This window comes from Poromitra crassiceps (genome assembly GCF_964638095.1).
Source record: "Poromitra crassiceps genome assembly, chromosome: 19".
Classification (NCBI taxonomy): domain Eukaryota; kingdom Metazoa; phylum Chordata; class Actinopteri; order Beryciformes; family Melamphaidae; genus Poromitra; species Poromitra crassiceps.
The window spans coordinates 3,594,920-3,611,751 of record NC_139646.1 but is presented as its reverse complement, the minus strand read 5'-3'; the positions used below and the strand labels follow the sequence as shown (position 1 = coordinate 3,611,751).

Genomic DNA, 16,832 nt, shown 5'->3' with positions numbered 1-16,832 from the left:
CACTCAATGAGTTAATATCTTTTCCACTGACAAGTTTGCAGACAACACGAAGGATTTTTTCCCCTAGTTCATGTCAACCTGTGAGTATTATTATTATAGTATACCAGTATTATTATTATTATTATTATCATAGTATACCAGTATTATTATAGTATACCAGCATTATTATTTTTATACTATACCAGTATAGGCCTTTGGCCTCACCTGGGATTCACAACAGACACATCAGAGGTAGCCTGGGTAAACCCAGCCTCCACGTGCCCTCTATGTGCTATCAGTCACGAAGACTTCGTGACTGATAGCACATAGAGGTCACGTGGAGACTGGGTTTACCCAGGCTACATCAGAGGCCCATACCACGAATGTCAACATAAGCAGATCCAGGATCTGTCCCTTGATCTGGTTTGGCTTAACCAGATCATTGCCATCTAGCTAAAGTCATACCACGAATCTAGCTCTCAACTCGTTAAGTGGATCCAGGTTTTTCTAATCAAGTTGAGAGCGCGTGCACCTGAAAATGCCCGTGCACGGGAGCCCGTGCCCGCAAAAGAGGCGTGGTTTTTAACAACTAGCCAATCACAATCCAATATGGACTGCTTCAGCTTTTACAGCCGCAGACACGCCTATTTCCTCATTCATTCAAAGCGCAAATCGTGAAGCTTTACTGTAGCCTATGTCAGAATCAAAATCCACATTGGATATTATTAGTCTGTTCCCAAATGACTGTCTAAAGTTACCGCTTTTATTCACATCAGTCATTTCTCTGCCTCCATGTATCTACAGCAGCTCAATTCACCCTCTCAATAAACTCAATAAAACCTGCATGTCTTTTTTGCAAGTGGAAGTAATGTGTAATCTATCTCAGTCTAAATTTTCAAAATCCATAGGTGTATTTAGATCATTTAGGCTCAATGAATAATAATGATCTCATGATGTGTTTGGTCGCACTGATGGAATAATTCCTATAGGCTAATAGGCTATCAATAAAAAAATAATGATAATAAAATAAAATAAAATAAAGGCTGCTGAACTGGAATCGACATGGTACATGCGGGCATAGATTTAATTTATAAAAAATTGCCTATTTTGTGGTCACATATAGGCTATTGGCAGCAGAGTCGCATATCTCCATATTTCATACAGTACAAGGAGTAAGGACTATGCTGAAAATAATATGAAGTTCAATCACATCATACAGGCCAAAAGCAACACAGTTGCAGCTGCAAAATGCAGGAGTAGCCTAGATATGAATCATCTGTGTGCAGGCGATCCCTCATTAAATTGCTTAGATAGTAGTAGGCTATTCTGGCATGTATGACCATGTCCAACCCAACGTCAGCCTCAGCTCTGTTGCGCACACGGCACCGTGCGCTTTGGAGACGTTTATGTAACCTTTTTACGCCGGTTTAGTGATATTTCTCCACTCATCGTTCAGCTGCAATTGATTGGCAGGTCAAACGTATCTAGCCTACTTGAGAGCACAAAAATGAATATATAAAAACATATTCCAAAGTGGTAAGTAGGGCTTAATTTAAATGTAGCCTGCAACAAGTGCAAGGCTTCAGTCCTCGATTAATTCAACAGGAGCCATATGTTTTTTTTCTTTATTTCTTTTTCATTTGAATGCAATGTATTTTTCATATGGGGACCATATGAATGGCGACTCACTGTTTCCAGAGAGCTGATTGGTAAGCAGGTGGGTCTTTCATGGGTTTTGATCTTATCCTCTGAACTGAACCTGCTACAAAGCAGGTTAGCCGTGGAGCATAAGTTGCTATGGTGATCTATCTCGGTAAGAAGTTAACTAGCGTCGTGATACGACAAACCTAGGGTTAAACCTACCTCGCTAAGCCACTAATCTTGCTTCGTGGTATAGGCCTCAGGACACCAACAGATAATGTTGGACCAAACATTGTGGAATACTCACTGTCAGCGTGGCTTCTCCTGATCCTGTGGCAGTCACCGTCACGTTCTGGTTTATATCGTTCATCTGTGGTAGTCACACACACACACACACACACACGCACGCACGCACGCACGCACACATACACACAACCTTATTAAAGAGATAATTCCTATCCATCTCAGTGTGTATGTGTGTGTGTGTGTGTGTGTGTGTGTGTGTGTGTATGCGTGTGTGTGTGTGTGTGTGTGTGTGTGTGTGTGTGTGTGTGTGTGTGTGTGTGTGTGTGTGTGTGTGTGTGTGTGTGTGCGTGCGTGCGTGTGTGTGTGATCTCACCTTAGACGTTCTAGTGCCATAGTAGTTCTGCCTGTTGAACTTGAAGCGGTCAGGTTTTGACCTGCCTGGCAGTAGGACGTCCACATCCAGATCATATTCTGCTTCCTTAGCGTTAGTCCAATACTCAGCCACAGCCTGATACACTATGATGGTAGCCTGGAGAGAGAGACCAAACCACAGCCTGATACACTATGATGGTAGCCTGGAGAGAGAGACCAAACCACAGCCTGATACACTATGATGGTAGCCTGGAGAGAGAGACCAAACAACAGCCTGATAACTATGATGGTAGCCTGGAGAGAGAGACCAAACCACAGCCTGATACACTAGGATGGTAGCCTGGAGAGAGAGACCAAACCACAGCCTGATACACTATGATGGTAGCCTGGAGAGAGAGACCAAACAACAGCCTGATAACTATGATGGTAGCCTGGAGAGAGAGACCAAACCACAGCCTGATAACTATGATGGTAGCCTGGAGAGAGAGACCAAACCACAGCCTGATACACTATGATGGTAGCCTGGAGAGAGAGACCAAACCACAGCCTGATAACTATGATGGTAGCCTGGAGAGAGAGACCAAACTACAGCCTGATACACTATGATGGTAGCCTGGAGAGAGAGACCAAACTACAGCCTGATACACTATGATGGTAGCCTGGAGAGAGAGACCAAACCACAGCCTGATACACTATGATGGTAGCCTGGAGAGAGAGACCAAACCACAGCCTGATAACTATGATGGTAGCCTGGAGAGAGAGACCAAACCACAGCCTGATACACTATGATGGTAGCCTGGAGAGAGAGACCAAACCACAGCCTGATAACTATGATGGTAGCCTGGAGAGAGAGACCAAACCACAGCCTGATAACTATGATGGTAGCCTGGAGAGAGAGACCAAACCACAGCCTGATACACTATGATGGTAGCCTGGAGAGAGAGACCAAACCACAGCCTGATAACTATGATGGTAGCCTGGAGAGAGAGACCAAACCACAGCCTGATACACTATGATGGTAGCCTGGAGAGAGAGGCCAAACCACAGCCTGATACACTATGATGGTAGCCTGGAGAGAGAGACCAAACCACAGCCTGATACACTATGATGGTAGCCTGGAGAGAGAGGCCAAACCACAGCCTGATACACTATGATGGTAGCCTGGAGAGAGAGACCAAACCACAGCCTGATACACTATGATGGTAGCCTGGAGAGAGAGACCAAACCACAGCCTGATACACTGTGATGGTAGCCTGGAGAGATAGACCAAACCACAGCCTGATACACTATGATGGTAGCCTGGAGAGAGAGACCAAACCACAGCCTGATACACTGTGATGGTAGCCTGGAGAGAGAGACCAAACAACAGCCTGATAACTATGATGGTAGCCTGGAGAGAGAGACCAAACCACAGCCTGATACACTATGATGGTAGCCTGGAGAGAGAGGCCAAACCACAGCCTGATAACTATGATGGTAGCCTGGAGAGAGAGACCAAACCACAACCTGATACACTATGATGGTAGCCTGGAGAGAGAGACCAAACAACAGCCTGATAACTATGATGGTAGCCTGGAGAGAGAGACCAAACCACAACCTGATACACTAATGATGGTAGCCTGGAGAGAGAGACCAAACCACAGCCTGATACACTATGATGGTAGCCTGGAGAGAGAGACCAAACCACAACCTGATACACTATGATGGTAGCCTGGAGAGAGAGACCAAACCACAACCTGATACACTATGATGGTAGCCTGGAGAGAGAGACCAAACCACAGCCTTGGAAAATAGCCCAGTCGTCTAAGCCCATAGTCTCAAAACAAAGACACGTAAATGTGTTGACCGAGAGGGAGTGAGAGAGACAGAGAGGGGGAGAGAGAGGGAGGGGGGAGATGAGAGGGAGAGAGAGGGAGGGGGAGAGAGGAGAGGGGGAGAGAGAGGGAGGGGGAGAGAGGAGAGGGAGGGGAGAGAGGAGAGGGAGAGAGAGGGAGGGGGAGGGGGAGAGAGGAGAGGGAGAGAGAGGGAAGGGAGAGAGAGTGAGGGGGAGAGAGGAGAGGGAGAGATTGAGGGGGAGAGAGGAGAGGGAGACAGAGAGAGGGAGAGAGAGAGAGCGAGGGGGAGAGAGGAGAGGGAGAGAGAGTGAGGGAAAGAGAGAGCTCCGTGTTACCTGAGTAGATCCGAAGCCTCCGCCCACCTTCTTCTGTTTGTTCAACCATTTGACAATAGGGCTGGCCTCATCAAATGCCTGTTTGTATGAAAAGGAACATTTACATTGACATTTTGTGTTCAGGAGGCTTTTGTATTAGAGAAATGGCCTCTTGCCAGAACCTTCAATGATAACTTTAGTCTTCTATGTTTTACATGGCATGATAACACATATGAAGGTGTTACATGGCATGATAACACATAGGAAGGTGTTACATGACATGATAACACATAGGAAGGTGTTACATGACATGATAACACATATGAAGGTGTTACATGACATGATAACACATATGAAGGTGTTACATGACATGATAACACATAGGAAGGTGTTACATGACATGATAACACATATGAAGGTGTTACATGACATGATAACATATATGAAGGTGTTACATGACATGATAACACATATGAAGGTGTTACATGGCATGATAACACATATGAAGGTGTTACATGACATGATAACACATATGAAGGTGTTACATGACATGATAACACATAGGAAGGTGTTACATGACATGATAACACATATGAAGGTGTTACATGACATGATAACATATATGAAGGTGTTACATGACATGATAACACATATGAAGGTGTTACATGACATGATAACACATATGAAGGTGTTACATGACATGATAACACATAGGAAGGTGTTACATGACATGATAACACATAGGAAGGTGTTACATGACATGATAACATATATGAAGGTGTTACATGGCATGATAACACATATGAAGGTGTTACATGACATGATAACACATATGAAGGTGTTACATGACATGATAACACATATGAAGGTGTTACATGACATGATAACACATATGAAGGTGTTACATGACATGATAACACATATGAAGGTGTTACATGACATGATAACACATATGAAGGTGTTACATGACATGATAACACATATGAAGGTGTTACATGGCATGATAACACATATGAAGGTGTTACATGGCATGATAACACATATGAAGGTGTTACATGACATGATAACACATATGAAGGTGTTACATGACATGATAACACATATGAAGGTGTTACATGACATGATAACACATAGGAAGGTGTTACATGGCATGATAACACATATGAAGGTGTTACATGACATGATAACACATAGGAAGGTGTTACATGACATGATAACATATATGAAGGTGTTACATGACATGATAACACATATGAAGGTGTTACATGACATGATAACACATATGAAGGTGTTACATGACATGATAACACATATGAAGGTGTTACATGGCATGATAACACATATGAAGGTGTTACATGACATGATAACACATAGGAAGGTGTTACATGACATGATAACATATATGAAGGTGTTACATGACATGATAACACATATGAAGGTGTTACATGACATGATAACACATATGAAGGTGTTACATGGCATGATAACACATATGAAGGTGTTACATGGCATGATAACACATATGAAGGTGTTACATGACATGATAACACATATGAAGGTGTTACATGACATGATAACACATATGAAGGTGTTACATGACATGATAACACATATGAAGGTGTTACATGACATGATAACACATATGAAGGTGTTACATGACATGATAACACATATGAAGGTGTTACATGACATGATAACACATATGAAGGTGTTACATGACATGATAACACATATGAAGGTGTTACATGGCATGATAACACATATGAAGGTGTTACATGACATGATAACACATAGGAAGGTGTTACATGACATGATAACATATATGAAGGTGTTACATGACATGATAACACATATGAAGGTGTTACATGACATGATAACACATATGAAGGTGTTGCATGGCATGATAACACATATGAAGGTGTTACATGGCATGATAACACATATGAAGGTGTTACATGACATGATAACACATATGAAGGTGTTACATGACATGATAACACATATGAAGGTGTTACATGACATGATAACACATAGGAAGGTGTTACATGGCATGATAACACATATGAAGGTGTTACATGACATGATAACACATAGGAAGGTGTTACATGACATGATAACATATATGAAGGTGTTACATGACATGATAACACATATGAAGGTGTTACATGACATGATAACACATATGAAGGTGTTACATGACATGATAACACATATGAAGGTGTTACATGGCATGATAACACATATGAAGGTGTTACATGACATGATAACACATATGAAGGTGTTACATGACATGATAACACATAGGAAGGTGTTACATGACATGATAACATATATGAAGGTGTTACATGACATGATAACACATATGAAGGTGTTACATGACATGATAACACATATGAAGGTGTTACATGGCATGATAACACATATGAAGGTGTTACATGGCATGATAACACATATGAAGGTGTTACATGACATGATAACACATATGAAGGTGTTACATGACATGATAACACATATGAAGGTGTTACATGGCATGATAACACATATGAAGGTGTTACATGGCATGATAACACATATGAAGGTGTTACATGGCATGATAACACATATGAAGGTGTTACATGACATGATAACACATATGAAGGTGTTACATGGCATGATAACACATACAGTAGGAATGGGAGGTGCTCACCTTGACCTTGACCAGGGCCAGAAGAGCATAAGCTGTGGCCTCCATTGTGTAAACATGTCCTCTGGGCACGGGCCAGTGGGATAACTCTGCGGAACACACACGCACACACACACACACACAAACACGCACGCACACATGTGCGCACACGCACGCACGCACACGCACGCACGCACACACACACACACACACACACACACACACACACACACACACACACACACACACACACACACACACACACACACACACACCTGTATTGCTATACTGTACCGGCTTATCAGTAATCAATAATCACTGAAAACAGGTGTAGTCGTTATCACCCGATCTGACTGTTGTCACCCCATTCAATCGGCGTTATCAGCGTCTTATCACTCCATTCATATCGGGCAGTAGGGCCCTACTTACCTGCTAGTAGGTCGTTATCAGCGATTCGTTATCAGCCATAGGTTTACATTTCACATCTAACCCTGAAATAAACCTAACCCTAAACCTAACCCTAAGTTGTTTTATTTGCCTAAATATAAAGTTGTTTGATAACAGCCATTCCGACCTACTAGCAGGTTTATCAGCGATAGGAATGGGGCTGATAACGCACCTACTGAGTGAATGGTTGGAACAGTCGGATCGGGTACTGTTATGGGCTACACCCATAGATGAACAATACTTTTGCAGAAATGTATCTACATTATATGTTGCTAAATATGTATAGGTTGTGTGGAGAAACCTTTAGATGCAAACTGGTAGAGCTTCTCCTTATCAAATTTGTTTTCATTGGCCAGGGCATAGGATGTAATAGCCACAGCATATGGGTTGGCGAGGCTGGGGAGACGCGTCTCCAGGTAGTCCACTGCTTTGTCTATGCTGCCTGGCAGACTCTGGAGACATGGAAAACACAGATTATGAGCCTGATAGCCATATACACATGGGCTTGTTTTGATGATGTGTCTTGTTGTGGACTATGAGATGGGATGGATGAAGAAAGACGCAGGGGGATAAAAGAAAAATAAATACAATAGAAATGTCCCATTAAAAACAAATGAGTGCATTCCGCACTGGGTTTAGGGTCCACACTGTAGTAATGATTTACCATTGTCCTGAGGTGGAGTGGCTGATTCTTTCCACTAGTCTGTATTCGCTCTGCACACTTTGACTCCTGTCTTTCTATTTGTCCTGTATGTCCCCTCTTTTACCCTCTATTGCAGGTTCTCAAACTTTTTCACGTCTAGGACCCCTAAACTGGCACAAATATAGACCCCTTTTAGATGTTTTATTACAGAAAGTGTATGAAACACATGACCAAAATAGTCATACATTCTGTCATTGTGTTACTTATGGATGGAATTATAGTGGAAATAAACAATTACCCTTTTTGCTGGGGACCCCTTGGAACCCCACTTTGAGAACCACTGCTCTATTGTGACCTATAGGCAAAGCTGAGATTCATTACTCATTGTTACTATTAGAGGAAGGGGAACAGCTGGCAAAAGAAAGGGAGAGATATGGAAATAAAGGAAGAAAGGAGAAGAGGGGAAAAGACAAAACAATGTGTGTGTGTGTGTGTGTGTGTGTGTGTGTGTGTGTGTGTGTGTGTGTGTGCGTGCGTGCGTGCGTGTGTGTGTGTGTGTGTGTGTGTGTTACTCACATTAACAGTGGCAGCACACAGTGTGCGTGACTCCTGCATAGCAATGAGTGTAAAGGCAGTCATAGAGGCATCTGACTCTATGCCGCGCACATCCCCCTACACATGCACACACGCGCGCACGCACACACACACACACACACACACACACACACACACCCACACACACACACACACACACACACACACACACGTCAGTACCATCGATATCATCCTCAACAACAACATTCATCTGCTTATTCATGTAAGAAGAAGTCAAAGACTTGGAAATGTTTTCATCTCGCTTCGTTTTTTGTTTGCACCAAGATGGAGAATCCGTATACATACAACCATCTCTCCATGGTAAACCTTTCCAACTTCTGTAAAAACACCGTCAGGTTGCTGTGATTTGAGAATCAGAAACTTGATGGCTTCACAGATCACATTGTTTTCCACTGCCACCAGCTTATTGGCCATGGCGAACACCTTGGCTACGTAGGCTGTCAACCTTGGCGAGGGGAGGAGAGGAGATGGTACAGTATAACAGTTTAACATTTAATTTCATTCATTTGGACATGAAATTCATCTAATATCCTTGCATATAACTATAATCTAAAAAGTTAAAGATCTAAGTGCATGCATTTGTCGATTAGTGCATAAGTTCATGGCATGCATGTGTTTGGATGCCTCACCAGCTGCTGCTGCTGTGTTTTTTCCACACAGCAAAGGACCCATCAGTCTTACGGAAGGCAAGCTGGTTCTGGTAACCTGGACACACACAACAACACACAAGCTGTTTAGTGACAGCCAGTGTGGAAGAATTTTTGGATGACTCATGCATGGAATAGGTGAAATAGGCGTTTAGGCGTTTCTAGGTAAAGTGGTCAACAACAAGGTCCCTGAGGGACGATTAGCTAGGTGGTGTGGTTTCCTTTCATTGTGTTAAATTGGGCTTTGCGTGCAAAGCTGCCTATAAATGCTCATGTGTGGTTATAATTAAACAGATTCATATCTTCACAGCGACTGAGAGGTTGTCCTATTTATTTCGACATATTCATATAGAATTATCCACGACATAAATGGCGCCCAACGTGGGGCGTTTTGAAAGCCGGAGCATACTTTTGCCGACCTGAGCTGCGTTGATTTTGTGGTGTGTGACAGCCAAAGAAAAAGGTAAGGCATTTAAGCCAATTATTAATGATTGATTATTAATTATTAAATGATTATGTGGTTCACACCCACCATGAAAGTGAGCGGCGACAGGTTGCTCCGACTTTGAAAAAGACCCACGAAATAGGACACTCGCTGCAGAAGGGGAATCTCACTCACACAAAACTGTTTGTGTGTTTTTATGAGTGGGCACAAGTAATTATGAGTAGTATTGTCATAAATAAATATTAGTCTATGTAGACTATAGGTTCTGCTGCTATATGTTTGCAAATATGGGCCCGGCTAATGCACACTGCAACCATCGTATGCATTGTAAATAAATAATAGGTAAAGTGCATGTCACAGCATGAGAATGTACAAGATCATGAAAGTGTGAAAGAATAACTCATGTAACGCATGTAAAATAACTGCATGTAAAAAGCAAACTTGGATGTTTAACATACATCAATACATCACCGCACATTGATATGGTTGTTTGTATGTGCATGATAGGACATGCGCGTTAAGTCTGACAGTGTATGATAATTAGTAATAATCTGATGAGCTGTTGTAGGCCAATTTATGAAAAGAAATGTGTTTGTAAATGTTTGGCGCCCGAACAGGGACAAACAGATTCATATCTTCACAGCAACTGAGAGGTTGTCCTATTTATTTCGACATATTCATATAGAATTATCCACGACACCAGACATCGCTGCACTGCATCTATCTTCAGTGAGAGCCAGTTTCCTGGACAAGGATGGAGCCTTGTACATGGGGCTCCTCAATGAAACTGAATTTAGCCTGGGACCTCACTCGGCTTTAGCCCTGCCTGTGGAACTGTCCCTAAATGCATCTGTGTGTGCCTACCGGTCTTGATGTGTTGGAGGGCTTCAGCACGTTTCTCAAAGCCCACATTTTCCCACTGGTTGGTTGCGTCCAAATATGTGGCGCAAATGACAGGCAAGGTCGTGTGGATCATGTTCTGCTCCCCACATCCCCTTGGCTGGTAGATCATACTATCCATAGAGCTCCCATCGATGGCATTCTCCACCAGCGCACTCAACTCCTGCCCAATCACAGAGATCTGTGTGCTGGTCGGGGTGTTTGGAACCATATCTTGCTTAGGAATTGCACTGTTGATAATTTCCACTTGGTTACCATCTGAAAGGCAAATTAAAGGAGTAGGAAATTAAAATCTTTGATATTTATGTAATTATAGCTTTTCTCATTGCAGCTTCTAAACTCACTGTGATTATGAGGGTCTAGGATTATGATCGTTGGGCATTTCACCAACACTCCTTCCGGCTGGTATAAAAAAAAAGAAAAAAAAAAGAAGAAGAAGAAAAGCACTTGTTATTAAATCTGCCGTTTTCATTTTCTGTTTCTTAATTGTATTCTTCTTTCAAACTCTATGTGAAAGGCTTGATGTGCACAACAATTCTTTAAATGCCAATAAGTCTCCCTAAAGCTTATGGCTAACTAGCCCTTCCCAGCTGAGCATCGCTATGAATTGGCTGTGACTGGTTGTGACCGACTGAAACGTCAGCAGTTCATGCACTGCGGCAGTAGAATTACAGTAAGATGATGTGTTCATATGAAATTCCATGATATAAATACACTAAGTCTGTTTCTCTTACCACCACGAACAGCGTTCTCATGATTCCATCGTTGAGCGATGAGTCCTTAACAGCTGCTTTGACCTGAATGGGGAATTTCCCCTCCTTCATGGGAATAATGATGAAGGGCACGGACCGCGTGGTTTCGGGTCCAACCTCGACCTCCTGGCGATACTTCCCACGCGTAGAGGCCGAACTGCACACATCCGCCGCCTCAATCAGATCCACACGCACCTTGAAATAGAGGTGGGACAAAGATGGAGAGGCAGAGAAAGAGAGAGGGAGAGAGAGAGAGACATTGATGTGTTGCTCTCGGATGAACGATCCTTTACAGAGCCGCTCAGATGTTGATGAAATACAGTAGGCTACAGAATGTTGCTTATTCTGGGGGTCTACTGGTAATCTCTTCATGGTTAAATGAATCTTTGGCACTTTTGACCATTTCCAACACTTGTTTTCCATTAGCACTAGAATCACAAATATGTTAATCCTGTCCTAATCCCCAAACTGTTTTTTTTTTATTTGGTTTACTTTTTAAAAATAATTATAACCCAGGTTAAAGGCCCTATATGTAACAATTCTAATTATAATTCAAAACATTGGCAAATGTTGTCTAACAACAACAAAAACAGATGTAACCCACCAGAATGGAAATGTCAAAGGAGAACATACTGGCTGTAGCATTGTTGTCGGCAAATTCAGTATTTCAACTTCCTAAATTCCTAAATCTCTGATAGGATATGGTGATTTTGAGATTTAGTAGAGAATAGGCTATAATGTCCTTTCAAGTCTGGCTACATTTCTGTTTTCCAGCAACTAGATGTTAACCCACATTGTGATGGAATCAAGGATGTACAAAGGACATTTAGAATATCTTAAATCACTGAACTACCAACTACACAAACTTTGCCATGGTGAAGATACTGTGTTGACAGTCCTGAAACATGGGGGCAGAAGAACCCAGACTTACAGTGATATCATCTGGGCTGTAGTTGTGTAGGATCGCCTTAACTTCCAGCTGTTCTCCACGGACAGCTGAGTAGGGCAGTTTGAGGTCGATGAAGAATTCCTTGCGAACGATTACCTCTAATGGACCACCCACACAGATACCTTCAGGAGGAACAAGCAAGGGGAGACACAGAGGAGAGGAGAATGGGGTAGAGGAAAAGCCAACAGAAGGGGGTGGATGACTTTCAGATTGGAGGAGTACATGCAGAAGATCTTACACTTCCAACTAGCCGCAGGTAATGTGTCATGAGAACATTAACCATGCAGATAAAGACTCCTCACCGTGAGTTCTCGACAGGCTGATGCCAGTGATCTGCCAGGTTGTGATTGAGTCTTGCAAAGGGATATTTTTTATGAATGAAGTGCGATCACTGGAACAGAACAGAGGCCGTGTCAGATGTGTAGGTAGAAGGCAGCTCGTAATCGTGTGTGTGTGTGTGTGTGTGTGTGTGTGTGTGTGTAGGTTTCAGTTGCCTCACCAGCTGCTACCACGAGGGCAGTTAGGTAATATGATGTCCGATGTCCACAGCCAGCTCTCGGGGAACTTGGTACGAGAAACAATCTCATCGCTGTCCATGTAACTGTTATCATCCTCCTCACCTAAAGTGTCAAATGGAAAAATGTTAGATGTGGTCAATTCCTGTCACTCTCCTGTCCACTAAATCACTCTCTTCTGTCCTCCCCTTGTATGCCCTCTGGCGTGTTCAACTTTGTTTCACTAGTACCTACTACGTCTCCATCCCCCCCCCCATCTTCCCTGCTTGTGTACCTCCACCTCCTCTAGTACCATACTGGGAGGCAGTGAGCCTCCTCCGCTCTGTCTCCACCCACTTCTAGTGTTACCATGGAAACCAACCATGCAGGCCTTGCCCCCCATCCCTTGTCCGTGTCTCTTACTGCGGGCCAGATAGAGGTTGTCCCGCTTGACTTCAGCTCGCTGGCTGGCCAGCGCCTTGCAGCAGTGTAGGAAGGCCTCGACGCAGGCCGCACCGTCTACGATGTACTCGCTGCGACGCTCACAGTTGTATGATAGCGGGGTGTCTCTCATGCCGTCCACACAACACGTCTGTTGCAGCTTGTCTGTGTATTGACTTCCTGGAAAGGATAGAGAAGAGGGATGTGGAAGGAGAAATAAGGAGGGGAGAAGAGAGATGGTTTGGGACAGATTGTGAAGGGTGATATACAGTAGAAAAGGGGATTTACTTAAAGGAGAATTTCGTTTTTTTTAACCTGGACCCATCTCCTGGCAATAATTATGATTTGGCCACTCACCCAGCGATGTCCGTGGCGTTTCTGGCCGTCCTAGCGTTGATTTGAGATCAATAGCGTCCAAGTCAGTTGTAAAATGGAGCTGATTTGGGGCCAAGTGTGAGCCTGTCTTTCCTGCATCTAAATAGCTATTTTTATTCCCGTTTTCGCCACATATCGTAATAATGTGATGCCTCAACATCCACCAGAGTGATATTTCGCCCCAGGCCATTTCCTGGATTCTCACAGGGATCAAATTACCTCAAACGTGATCTCGGTCACCAAGTCTCGTGAAGTCCCGCGATACTTTCCTGCCGACTGGCCAACTACAGGTAGGACGCTTTGCGGTGGTGGTTTTAGCGTAACCTATGTGGGGTTTGGCATAACCTATGTGGGATTCGAAATAACGAAGGTTATTAACCACGAGACTTGGTGACCGAGATCACGTTTTAGGTAATTTGATCCCTGTGAGAGTCCAGGAAATGGCCTGGGGCGAAATATCACTCTGGTGGATGTTGAGGGATCACATTATTACGATATGTGGCGAAAACGGGAATAAAAATAGCTATTTAGATGCAGGAAAGACAGGCTCACACTTGGCCCCAAATCAGCTCCATTTTACAACTGACTTGATCTCAAAACAACGCTAGGACGGCCAGAAACGCCGCAGACATCGCTGGGTGAGTGGCCAAATCATAATTATTGCCAGGAGATGGGTCCAGGTTAAAAAAAAACGAAATTCTCCTTTAAGACTCTTGCAAATGTAAAAACACCACCATTTACAACGGTGCTAAATTGAAACGGAATTGTGCCTATAGAGGCCAGCTCTCACATTTGTGAAGAATAGCGTACGAATAGAATACATGTGAAGATGTGGTTATCCGGTGGTTTGGACTGTGACTCTTACTTAGGGTGGTTCTGACCTCCAGGATAGTAGTGGCTCGTTTCCTCCTGCTGGCGACTGGACACTGTAAATCTGGAAATGCAACACAGACTGGCTCTTAGACAGAACACAGGCTCTTAGACAGAACACAGACTGGCTCTTAGACAGAACACAGACTGGCTCTTAGACAGAACACAGACTGGCTCTTAGACAGAACAGAGACTGGCTCTTAGACAGAACACAGACTGGCTCTTAGACAGAACACAGGCTCTTAGACAGAACACAGACTGGCTCTTAGACAGAACACAGACTGGCTCTTAGACAGAACACAGACTGGCTCTTAGACAGAACACAGACTGGCTCTTAGACAGAACACAGACTGGCTCTTAGACAGAACACAGACTGGCTCTTAGACAGAACACAGACTCTTAGACAGAACACAGACTGGCTCTTAGACAGAACACAGACTGGCTCTTAGACAGAACACAGACTGGCTCTTAGACAGAACACAGACTGGCTCTTAGACAGAACACAGACTGGCTCTTAGACAGAACACAGACTGGCTCTTAGACAGAACACAGACTGGCTCTTAGACAGAACACAGACTGGCTCTTAGACAGAACACAGCGAGTGACCCCGACTTGATTACAACCAGGTCACCTGACCTGACTTATTAATTCTAACCTGAATTGATCAAGGTGCACATTCTCATAACTACTGTGACATTCTCAGCTGAATGGCCACTGCAGTCCATAAACAGATTATTATGATGTGGAAAATAGAGATATCTGAGATGTTAAATGAATAATTTAAATTTTGAAACGCAGTGTGTATTTGTATTCGTAATGTGATTCTGATGTCAATATCAGGGTAGGGAAGGCATGGCTGGTTGGGTGTGGGTGGAGGAAGAATGGATCTACATGCAATAGTACAACCTGTTTGTTGGAGCTGGGATCATCTAGTGCCAAACACAATATTAAATAAGAGGCTTGGTGATAAATAAATTGAAATTGGCATTATACTTATACCAGGACAGTTGTTGGAGGAATAAGACTAGTAGCAAGAGGGAAATGGTCAAAGGAATAAGATTGGAGTGGAGTGTTGTCACCTTGTCTGTAGGGAGTCCCGGATGCCGTGTTGGTCTCAAACAACAGACCAGCATCGTAGAACACACCCATGCTGTTCTTCCCTCCACCTGGTGTGCAGCCAGTGTCAGACTTCTCCACTGTGTCCCACACCTGAGTGGGAGGGAAGTCACGCACACACAGACACACAGACACACAGACAGACACACACACACACACACACACACACACACACACACACACACACACACGCACGCACGCACGCACGCACACACACACACAAATGGGTAAACTGACATGCCATGAGGAGTTCTACTCTGAAATGATACAAGCACCTTTTGAAAAAAGCGACACATACAGTATAAGTGTAAGATGATACAGTTGACGACTGCTGCATTAAAAAGAAACATATTGAATATTATTTGAACCTACTGGCTATATCAACACTCTTGCATGTACAGCTATGTTTGAGACATCTGTGATGTTACTACTGTAGCACTTTCAAATATATTCAAAGACATAAAAAAGTGCCTTGGTCTGTGTGAGGCGGTGCTTGTTGTTGAGGACGTAGACGCCTTTGTCAACCGCCACCAGTCCCACTATGGCACCTGGGTCTCCTGTGATCTTTAGACCAAACAACCTACGAGGCTCAAAGGACGGGACGGCTCTGGTCGATTCCAACTTCAACTAAAGAAGGAGAAAAGTATTTAGATGATAACATCAGTATGCTCAGTTCGTCTGTGGATGTCTCTTCACCATCAGGGTCTCACCGAGCCCATGCAGGAGTCCTTGACATCCACCCAAACTGAGTCTGACACCACCTCGTTGTCATTCACGTGGTAGTAGGCGATGATGCGAAACGATGGCAGCATCTCCTTGGTAATGGGCAGTATCAGGGCTATCAGAACTTGGCCCTGCATCCTGTAATGGCCATGTTTCACCAGCCGACCTCTGCTCAGGACCTGAAGACACAAATAGATTTATACATCAAAGCCTGTGTATTACCACACATGCTGTGCACGCATGTGCATGCTACACAGGTATGCAGGAAGCAACACTATATAACGCACAACATGTCAAATCTACCTCACCAGGTATGTGATGTCATGGGCCTCTGTCTGCCTGTTGAGGTTGAGGTTGATTTTCAGG

General features: G+C 43.5%; 1 protein-coding gene across 2 annotated transcripts in view; it reads right to left on the bottom strand.

Annotated features, from left to right (window-relative positions):
* Positions 1 to 16,832, bottom strand: part of c3a.1 (complement C3a, tandem duplicate 1) — a 44,395-nt gene that overhangs the window by 7,629 nt on the left and 19,934 nt on the right. The window contains exons 13-32 of one of the 2 annotated variants that reach the window (XM_083656067.1): positions 16,775 to 16,832; positions 16,454 to 16,645; positions 16,215 to 16,370; positions 15,707 to 15,836; positions 14,623 to 14,691; positions 13,365 to 13,562; positions 12,947 to 13,067; positions 12,750 to 12,838; positions 12,430 to 12,569; positions 11,481 to 11,693; positions 11,091 to 11,148; positions 10,711 to 11,004; positions 9,384 to 9,459; positions 9,040 to 9,199; positions 8,716 to 8,811; positions 7,798 to 7,948; positions 7,074 to 7,159; positions 4,409 to 4,486; positions 2,240 to 2,395; positions 1,928 to 1,990 (exon numbers count right to left, since the gene is read on the bottom strand). The exon at positions 16,775 to 16,832 is cut by the window's right edge and continues 34 nt beyond it. In XM_083656067.1, the coding sequence (XP_083512193.1) occupies positions 1,928 to 1,990; positions 2,240 to 2,395; positions 4,409 to 4,486; positions 7,074 to 7,159; positions 7,798 to 7,948; positions 8,716 to 8,811; positions 9,040 to 9,199; positions 9,384 to 9,459; positions 10,711 to 11,004; positions 11,091 to 11,148; positions 11,481 to 11,693; positions 12,430 to 12,569; positions 12,750 to 12,838; positions 12,947 to 13,067; positions 13,365 to 13,562; positions 14,623 to 14,691; positions 15,707 to 15,836; positions 16,215 to 16,370; positions 16,454 to 16,645; positions 16,775 to 16,832 (2,584 nt within the window). The remainder of the gene's footprint in view (positions 1 to 1,927; positions 1,991 to 2,239; positions 2,396 to 4,408; positions 4,487 to 7,073; positions 7,160 to 7,797; positions 7,949 to 8,715; positions 8,812 to 9,039; positions 9,200 to 9,383; positions 9,460 to 10,710; positions 11,005 to 11,090; positions 11,149 to 11,480; positions 11,694 to 12,429; positions 12,570 to 12,749; positions 12,839 to 12,946; positions 13,068 to 13,364; positions 13,563 to 14,622; positions 14,692 to 15,706; positions 15,837 to 16,214; positions 16,371 to 16,453; positions 16,646 to 16,774) is intronic. The other variant, XM_083656068.1, reaches the window with a different exon arrangement.